At 42.1% G+C, this 10747-nt stretch overlaps 1 protein-coding gene across 1 annotated transcript; it reads right to left on the reverse strand.

Moving 5' to 3' along the window:
* Positions 1-1216: 1216 nt before the first annotated feature.
* On the reverse strand, positions 1217-7063 carry LOC120047687 (syntaxin-12-like). The gene is made up of 9 exons (XM_038993238.1): positions 6964-7063; positions 6468-6537; positions 6193-6286; positions 5626-5763; positions 4868-4914; positions 4633-4744; positions 4092-4164; positions 3848-3930; positions 1217-1664 (listed from the first exon to the last, which is right to left on the reverse strand). Exons 1-9 carry the CDS (start codon positions 7061-7063, stop codon positions 1572-1574), a joined length of 810 nt encoding a protein of 269 aa, XP_038849166.1. The 3' UTR covers positions 1217-1571.
* Between the last annotated feature and the right edge of the window lie 3684 nt (positions 7064-10747).

Below are 10747 nucleotides of genomic sequence, written 5' to 3' on the forward strand. Positions count from 1 at the left end.
CTTATAGTCCTAGGAGAGTCTGGGTCGTATAAGAGCACAAGGCGAGACCCAGATGCAGACAGAGTCTTCGTTGTTTTTTATAATCTGAAAGGAGTAGGCAAGAGAATGGTCGTGGACAGGCAAAAGGACAAAACCAGTTCTGAGTCCAAGGGGTAAAGAGTGGCAGGCAGGCTCGATGTCAGGGCAGGCAGAAGGGTCAGGCAGGCGGGTACCGAGTGCAGAAAAACAGGCAAGGGTCAAAACCGGGAAGACTAGAAAAAGAGAATAGAAAACAGGAGCACTGGAAAAACACAATGGTTGACTTGAAAACATACAAGACGAACTGGCACAGAGACAGGAAACACAGGGATAAATACACTGTGGAAAATAAGTGACACCTGGAGGGGGTGGAGACAATCACAAGAACAGGTGAAACAGATTAGGGTGTGACAGGTCGCCCTATCTCCTGAGTTAGTTGTCTTGCTGAGTGGTTTTTAATACAAGTTTCTCCCACTCTGGCGATCATTGACTCTAAGGCTGGTGCCGCAGCTGGAATCAGCAGGGCACTAGGATTGGGACAAGACCTGGAAAGGCAACACCCGTAGGTAATAGACCTGGAGCAGGGGTAAACTAGGCTAGCTCACTAATCACAAGGGAGAGGTGTGAGTCGAGCATGACACAGTCTCCATAATAACCGTCGTCACCGCTTCAAATCCCCATGACAGTACCATGGAAAATGCTCCCTAATCTTGTGCATAGTTAGCAGGACAGTGTCTTATAAACATATAGTAAACATGTTTTATTAAGGTACCAATATGTTAACCAACCTACCACACATCATAAACACTACTGCAAAATTGCAAGACTACTACACGCTTAGTATATCTTGACTTGTTTAATAGCTAAATAAAAGCATGGTAGACTACATGGTGCTTGTGCACCTTACACGTTGACCTCATAATACTGGCATAACAGCGCCATCTTGTGGAAAGTACATAGCCCTGCGTGACACAGTCGGGACTCTTTGCACAGTTGATTTTATTAATGAAAGTGAGCATAATAATAATCATCATCATCATCATAGTAATAATACAAACATTTTGTTTGTTGTTTGTGTGCTATCAAAGGAATCATCCTTATCTCAACTACATCATGTCCTTGTGGTAATACTATAGACTATAAGACATCTGGAAGAGAATCAGACATTTACAACATAAAGAGAATAGGGAGGCAGAAAATAAACCATATCAAACCGTACACATGGCATTTATATACATACAAACTTGTGCAACATTGCATTAGATCAGACATATTCTAACACAGTAATGTATGTAATAATGACAGAGATGATTTGCATGGCTGACATGGAAGTAAGTGCAGGGCTGTGTTAGAACAGTTAGTATATAATATGTACAAATGGGGAAGAGAATTTATACAATCTATTCCTTAAGCTTCTGTCTATATCTTGCTTGAAAGCACGCACGCACACCAGCACACACACATTCACTCACTCAGACGCTCCATTGGAAGCCATTCTTGGCTGTCAGTGCGATGTGCCATTAAAATCCTTCCCCGGTACTCTTCCTGTCCTCTCATTTGATGGCCTGCCAGATGATGATAGCCAGGACGGTGACCACCAGAGACACCACCATGGCCAGCATACACATCCTCTTACGGGACTTCCTCTACAGGGGGAGGGAGCACAAACAGGCCATGATTGGTGATTGGAAATAATAATTTGTTCTTAACTGATTTGCCTGGTTAAATGAAGGACGCTGATCATCGACAGATCATTTGGACTTATCTACAAATCAAACACGGCCCATGTTGTGACGGTGTTGTGTTGATACCTGGTAGTAGGGCTGACACAATAATCGTATAATTGTGTAACCGACAATTATGGACAATAACCAAAAATATTGTCATATTCGTCTTAATACATTCATTTTAGGAGGGGGGATTCAACTTTATTTTCATTTACAAATAGTTCACCCAATAGCAGTTTTTCATTATTACATGAAGAGGGTAAAGTTATTTTACGAGCATAACGGCACACTTGGGAGGAAAAGCTTCCTTTACAAAAGTTCCAAATGGTCAAAACCATTCGTTTTTGAGACAGGGTATCACCAAAGCTGTGTTGTATTCATTAGATATAAAAACAACATTAGGTATATTCTCCATTAGTCAGCACCTCTACAGTTGTGGCCAAAAGTTTTGAGAATGACACAAATATTAATTTCCACAAAGTTTGCTGCTGCAGTGTCTTTAGATATTTTTGTCAGATGTTACTATGGAATACTGAATTATAATTACAAGCATTTCATAAGTGTCAAAGGCTTTTATTGACAATTACATGAAGTTGATGCAAAGAGTCAATATTTGCAGTGTTGACCCTTCTTTTTCAAGAACTCTGCAATCCGCCCTGGCATGCTGTCAATTGACGTCTGGGCCACATCCTGACTGATGGCAGCCCATTCTTGCACAATCAATGCTTGGAGTTTGTCAGAATTTGTGGGTTTTTGTTTGTCCACCCGTCTCTTGAGGATTGACCACAAGTTCTCAATGGGATTAAGGCCTGGGGAGTTTCCTGGCCATGACCCAAAATATCAATGTTTTGCTCCCCGAGCCACTTAGTTATCACTTTTGCCTTATGGCAAGGTGCTCCATCAGGCTGGAAAAGGCATTGTTCGTCACCAAACTGTTCCTGGATGGTTGGGAGAAGTTGCTCTCGGAGGATGTGTTGGTACCATTCTTTATTCATAGCTGTGTTCTTAGGTAAAATTGTGAGTGAGCCCACTCCCTTGGCTGAGAAGCAACCCCACACATGAATGGTCTCAGGATGCTTTACTGTTGGCATGACACAGGACTGATGGTAGCGCTCACCTTGTCTTCTCCGGACAAGCTTCTCCGGATGCACCAAACAATCGGAAAGGGGATTCATCAGAGAAAATGACTTTACCCCAGTCCTCAGCAGTCCAATCCCTGTACCTTTTGCAGAATATCAGTCTGTCCCTGATGTTTTTCCTGGAGAGAAGTGGCTTCTTTGCTGCCCTTCTTGACACCAGGCCATCCTCCAAAAGTCTTCGCATCACTGTGCGTGCAGATGCACTCACACCTGCCTGCTGCCATTCCTGAGCAAGCTCTGTACTGGTGGTGCCACGATCCCGCAGCTGAATCAACTTTAGGAGACGGTCCTGGCGCTTGCTGGACTTTCTTGGGCGCCCTGAAGCCTTCATCACAACAATTGAACCGGTCTCCTTGAAGTTCTTGATGATCCGATAAATGGTTGATTTAGGTGCAATCTTACTGGCAGCAATATCCTTGCCTGTGAAGCCCTTTTTGTGCAAAGCAATGATGACGGCACGTGTTTCCTTGCAGGTAACCATGGTTGACAGAGGAAGAACAATGATTCCAAGCACCACCCTCCTTTTGAAGCTTCCAGTCTGTTATTCGAACTCAATCAGCATGACAGAGTGATCTCCAGCCTTGTCCTCGTCAACACTCACACCTGTGTTAACGAGAGAATCACTGACATGATGTCAACTGGTCCTTTTGTGGCAGGGCTGAAATGCATGGAAATGTTTTTTGGGTATTCAGTTTATTTGCATGGCAAAGAGGGACTTTGCAATGAATTGCAATTCATCTGATCACTCTTCATAACATTCTGGAGTATATGCAAATTGCCATCATACAAACTGAGGCAGCAGACTTTGTGAAAATTAATATTTGTGTCATTCTCAAAACTTTTGGCCACGTTTTTTATTAGACTAGTATTCATTAGGTATGCCATAGCTAGTTCTCAAAGATGCATTATAAGCTCAAACATTTTTCAATAATGGTGGTCATTCCATAATTGTCACAGCCCTACCTGGTAGTTGGCGGCCCTTTGGAGCTGTCCGGTACCTCTGTCTACATGGACCTCTGCACTCTCCACATTAGCCTCAATGCTGTCTGTGAAACAGAGAGGAGAGGAGACACAGTGAAGGGCAGGTTCACAGGAGCCAGGACTGATACAGTATCAGATGGAATTCTAAACCATCACAAAAAGCAACCTTCAGAACCAGCATGTTATCAAACCAGAGAGGGAGAAAATCCATTTCAAGTCTACTAACCGATCATCTCTCCCTGGTCGTGGATCATCACTGCCAGGTCCTTAAAGATCTGGTTTACATCCATGATGTCAGACTGGAGGGAGAGGAGAAAGGGAGAAAATCACCACGAGGGTTAGTTAGGCTGAAGTCCAAATCGAACCCTACTCCCTAGCCCCCACCCCAGTCCTGTCATATCTACAGGAGAGGCTATACTCGGGAATAGGGGCTAAAGGTCAGGCTATACTAGAGACAGTGGAGGCTGGTGGGAGGAGCTATAGGAGGACGGGCTCTGTGTAATGGCTGGAATGGAATGAATGGAACGGTATCAAACATGTGGTTTGCATATATTTGATGTGTTTGATATTGTTCCATTCATTCCATTCCAGCCATTACACAGAGCCCGTCCTCCTATAGCTCCTCCCACCAGCCTCCACTGACTAGAGAGTTTGGGCAAAGGGTTGATTTGGAGTTCAACAGTATGCTAAATGACTCAAATGTAAATGTAATATGGCTCTGTGATTCCTGTATGGAATGTGAGTGGAGCTGGTAGCTGGGTGAGTACCTCTAGCTGCCTGATGTTGGTCTCCCTCTCCTTGATGACCTCCAGGTCCTCCTCTGTGACCTCTGGCTCCTCCAGCTGCTGGGTCTGACTCTGACTCCAGTCATCATCATCTCTACACACACACACGCACAAACCCACGGACACAGACACACCACAAACACACACCTTTGTTACAACTTAACATTTTTATTATAACAGTATATTTGATAGGATTCTACCTCCACTGTGTACCTACTTTTCAAATGTCACAAGTTGTTCATCGACGTTCCCCTCATCTCCCTGCTGAAATAAAAACAAACCCATCATTGAAACACTCTTATTCACATTAGTTCTCTGCTGCCAATGACTGGAACGAACTACAAAAATCTCTGAAACTGGAAACACTTATCTCCCTCACTAGCTTTAAGCACCAGCTGTCAGAGCAGCTCACAGATTACTGCACCTGTACATAGCCCATCTATAATTTAGCCCAAACAACTACCTCTCCCCCTACTGTATTTATTTATTTATTTATTTTGCTCCTTTGCACCCCATTATTTCTATATTTACTTTGCACATTCTTCCACTGCAAATCTACCATTCCAGTGTTTTACTTGCTATATTGTATTTACTTCGCCACCATGGCCTTTTTTTTGCCTTTACCTCCCTTATCTCACCTCATTTGCTCACATTGTATGTACTTATTTTTTCTACTGTATTATTGTCTGTATGTTTGTTTTACTCCATGTGTAACTCTGTGTTGTTGTATGTGTCGAACTGCTTTGCTTTATCTTGGCCAGGTCGCAGTTGTAAATGAGAACTTGTTTTCAACTTGCCTACCTGGTTAAATAAAGGCGGGGGAAAAAGAAAAAAAAACATTGCATTACACTAATCAGTCATCATACTGTAATATGACAATGAAACTGTGTTTAATTTTGCCTTTCTAATAATACTATTGGTGAGTGACTATGACAGGCGGCTAATTCTAGGCCAATGAGAAAGCAGGGTGTTTACCGTGAGGCGGGACCCGGACCGGGCCCTGGCCACTGATTCCCTCTCCTTCTCAGCCACCCGTCGCTGGACTGCCTGGAAGTTGTTGAGCGCTGCAGAGAAGTCATTCATCAGTCGGTCCTTCTGGATCTTCTGCTGTCTCTGGAAGGATCAATCCCACAATACAGTAAAGTAGATTAGAGTAGAGTATAGCAAAGTAGAGAGGAGTAGAGTACAGTAGAATAGAGCAGAGTAGAGTACAGTACAGTAGAATAGAGTAAAGCAGAGCAGAGTAGTGCAGAATAGAATAGATTCAGTAGAATATACTGTATGGTGAGATGTCCTCGCCAGAGTTAGATATGATTTACACATTTGGGTTGTTAGATAAGATGATATACTGTATCAGGAAATAGAACACAAGATTATCGACATACAGTTAGTTAGTTTGAAAATGTTAGCATTAGTAGGACTTTGATGTAGCCTGGTCCCAGATATGCTTACACAAACAGATCTGGGACCAGTCCATAGATGTGGAATTCTTCCATAGAACTATAAAAATATACAGTATCTATGCATATAACATCCACTCACCTGTTCAGAGGGAGGGAGAGGCAGGGAGCCCAGATCTTTCAGGTGTCTGTTGGTCTCTTTGGCCAGCTGGTTGGTGTAGTGCTGTACCTGTTGGCTGTGAGTAGCAAACACACACATACATATATATATATATATATTTCATTAGTGATGCTCTTGTTGTCCCCATCAGTGGTGGAAAAGGCAAAGTGTTGAAGTAGTCAGTTAGTGTTAGTAGTTACTTAGTTATTGAATAGCAGTCAGTAGTAGTAGTCAGCAGTAGTGTCAGTAGTACTCACAGTCTGTCCTGCAGCTCTGGGGTCTCTTGTCTCGTCCCCATCTGGTACAGCATGTTTTTGATCTGCACAGCTGTATAGCAAAACAAAAACTGAGGTGAGCTGAACTAAGAGAAGGGGGAACTGAGAAAGCAGGATAGAACAACTCTTTATCTCTCTCTCTCTCTCTAAATAGAGCACTATATACTGTAGGCAGACTCAGGCTATTCTTGTCTCAGAAGTTCATTTTTTTAAACTTCAGACATCTCTGGCTAATATTAGTTAATTCCAGAGGAGATCAGAAGTAGGTGGAAGACACAAATAAACCCAAAACATCAAGCCTCCTAGACGTATTTGTGATAGTCAATTGTCCAAAGTGTGGGTATCTGGTGTTAGGGTAGGTTATAGAATAGAATATGCCTACTTTAATATACCATACAGGGAAATGTGCATTGCAACATGTCACTCGCAGCAGTAGAACACTGGGTTCTGTCACTGTCTTGTTCATTTCACCACTCACTGTTCTGTGTGATTTTCTGGATGTTGACACTGCATGTCTGGGTGAGGTTGCTGAAGTCTCGCGGCTGCGGGTGGTAGCTGTCTGTTCTCCCGTATGACATCCTTGCTCCTGGCGTCTGTCACACTCCGTAGTGGGGACTGAATTGTTGGACACACCTGTCATACAGTCACATATAGCAGCCTTCATATATTCAAACAATCACCATTGTCAGAGTGCATATAATATCATCACTAGAAGCTACATAAGACTAAGTAAGGATGGAAAGACAGAAATAGTTGTGGTTTATCCGACCACATTGGTGGGCTATAATATATCGACTACTTACAGTGCACATTGCCGCATAGGCTAGGCCACATTTCGTCATGAACGCAGGTTGTTTACAATCGGAGCGAAGGTTCGGCTGGCATCGGAGCCGACTGGAGGCTGGCTATCCATGTGCACATAACAAAAATACCCGTCTACTTGGCGCGCTACTTCATTATAATGGCCCAAATAACAGTAGTTTACTGTTGCAAAAAAATATCCCAGAAACGTTATTTAGCGGGTCAACCATGACCAAGATATCAGGTCACGTTATAATTTTAACTGATTATTAATTAGACAATTCTGTGACCTGCTCATTTCATGATTGTAGGCTATAGTATAGCCCAATTGAACATGAATGACTATTTAAGAATAGCCTCGGTCTAACACTATTATTCAACCATAACATCTGAAATATCAGCTAAAATCTATAAAGTGACAGCGACAAGCCTGCATTACATTAAAAAAAAAAATTATGGCGAGCCCTCAGTCAGTCTGACATGCTCATATAGGCTATTGGTTTCAATGGGTTGTATAGCCTATAGGCCACTAGGCTAATTAAAATCGAAAGGCAGAAGACAAGCAATTCAATTTAATTAAGAAAACAGCTACAGCTACACAGAAACAATTGTAACCAGTTCCATATTATGTGTTGAACGCTGTAGATACAACGTAGCCTACCTATCCAGTTGAATCACTTACAGTTATAGGCACTGGCAGTCGCAATGTAGCCTACTTTCTGGGTGGTTTAACCAGTGTAGACAATCAAGATAAATCTGTTTTCTACTTACATATGTAAAATGGTTGATAAAATATTATGATAAAACCCTTACTTTTCAATGCGATTGCAGTATAATGCGTCGTTTCCCGTCTCCGTATAATGAGATTTCTTCTAAGACCGAGCCCATAATGCGACGTCACACGTTGTTGTTGGTCACAGTAATTCAGTGTGCGATTGGGATGTGATTGTGTCAAAGTCACTACTCTGCTCATATTCTGAGGCAGCAGACAAAAACTCATACGCTGAAACATACTAGATCTGTACTAAATAAGTAAAATAGCAACCTCGGGTCAAGTGTATCCCTATAGAAAAGTAACTCATTTTATGAATTCTGATTTGTTTATGTTAGGTTATAGGCTACTTTCTCTGTTGATGACAGATTCGAATCTCTGATATGAGGGTTGGGTTATGATTGGAGGGCAGCTCAATCTGCAGGTTCATTATTATCAGGCCACTATGAGCAACATCCGTCACTCAGTCCTAAAATCTAGGTCAACATAACTAACGATAGAATAACTAAGCCTTTTGGTTTAATAGAGACCAGCAGTAGTAGGCTGCCCTGTGCCTGTCCCATGACTTTCACACGGCTTCTTATAATGGATCCCAAAGGCTGCTGCATTGAGCTTCACTCACATGACCAGCCGGTGTCAGGCCCATTAGTAGGACATGAACAGATTGAGTGGGTAGGATTTTGCAACATGGTCTCAGAGCATTTTGTATTATTCTGTACGTAAATCTGTGACACGCCATTTAGTCAAAATGCAAGTGGAGATCTACCTCTGACTTTTTAAATCATGACTTAAAAAACATAAGCCTATGCAACATTAACCAATTAAAACAGTACTGTAGCAATGAGGTTTGTGCAGTAGGCTATAGGCCTAATACATTATCACTGCGTATTGGCAATGCTGGAATTGCCCTGCCAATGTTGTTCTTCTCAGACCATTTTGTGGGGGAAAAAACAGATAGATGATCAATTTGTTGTATTACTCGTGAAGCACTGCAAAGTGAGCATAATATAAAAAAAAAAAGTTTTATTGGACTGATGGCCTACATCTGATGGTCAGTCTGAGGGGAAGGACGGGAAGAGCGGTCACCCGACTCATTGTCCCTCTGTCCTCCGTCCTCCTTCCCCTCAGACTGACCATCAGATGAGAAAAGAGGACACAGTCTTCCAGCTGATGGCAAAACTCAAGTCGCACTGCAGTATTTCTGCCTCATGCACCAATTCAAGGTGTTAATCCTTTGACCAGAGAAAGTGAAATATTCCTCCATATTAAAAAAGACAAGCCGCTAATAATAACAACTCAAGTTTATCGGAACACTTTGCTAAACTCGTTCATTGCAGCTGTAGTACTGTTTGTAGCATTTGGAAGTAGGGCGAACGCACATTTAATGGCTTATAACTGTTTTGAACAAAGTGTTGACAGTGCTGAATAACAACTTAAACATGAACTTACACATAAAAACAGCAGCTCTTCGCTGTATTCGTTGTCTCTCTCTAGTCATGGTTTTAAAAGTTGTGAAATGTCAGTATCAACTTTGCTGTGCGTTCGATGCTTCTTTTTTCTCCAGTCTATGGCTCGATAAACTGTGCAGACACAGTAATCTGAGCCATCTGATTGGCAAACTGTAGGCCTATAGATGCACTTGATTCGCTCTCGGGGCCTGCCGGGTAGGCGGAGTTCTACCTTCAGACACATGAAATGGTTCAAAATGGGAACACTTTGCCTTCCCGGTGCTAGGGCTGCTGAATCAAGTGCACCTACCGCCAACAGCGTGAAACAAATACAAAAAATAGGAACGCAAGGCTTTATCGTTGGCATTTTTACAGAAATGTTTGGTGATCGACTAGGAATGCCTTGGAGATTGACCGGTTGGTGACCACTGATTTAGTATATGTTACGTTTCATATGGTATGTATTAATTTGTTGATGTCCATCATCCATTTCGTATGTTACCAATTGAAAAACGTACAATATGTTGCGAAATTGCAAAACGTATATGTTACAAATTCCAATTTGTTGTGGCTAACATTAGCTAGGTGGCTAACGCTAATGTTAGCTAGCTCTAGGAGTTAAGGATAGGAGAAGGGTTAGCTAAAAGGATTAAAGTTAGGGGAAGGATTAGCTAAAAAGATTAAGGTTAGGGGAAGGGTTAGCTAAAATGCTAAGTAGTTGCTAATTTGCTAAAATGCTCAAGTTGTCCATGATGACATTTGAACATGCAACCTTCAGGTTGCTAGACGTTCACATTATCCACCCACCCATCCATCCCGACCAACCTACTTTCATTTTTGCCATAAGAAACCTATGTGAGCATACCAAACTAAACATAACATACTCATTTGAGTGTTCCGGATTTACGTATACTATGTTACATCTAGTCTATGAGAACAGTCTGCAACGATAGACACTCTCTGGGGCTGGGTGTGTGGAATGATTGAGGTAGCTGGATGCAAACTGAAGGCTCTGTTTTACTATTGTTTCACTTCAGGATTCTGATTCCAGCCTATAATTGAGGAGGATTCTAGGAAGGAATACCCCCCCTCTTTTCAAATAGAGTAACAGATTATTTTAGGGCCCTAAAGTTTGTTTCGGAATTAGGTTGTTCCACATTGCCAAGACATAGCTACACTCCTGAAAAATAGCAAATTAAAAGACAAAAAAATGAAATAAATTCACAACCAAATATATTATA

The sequence above is a fragment of the Salvelinus namaycush genome, chromosome 5 (genome assembly GCF_016432855.1).
Source record: "Salvelinus namaycush isolate Seneca chromosome 5, SaNama_1.0, whole genome shotgun sequence".
Taxonomy (NCBI): domain Eukaryota; kingdom Metazoa; phylum Chordata; class Actinopteri; order Salmoniformes; family Salmonidae; genus Salvelinus; species Salvelinus namaycush.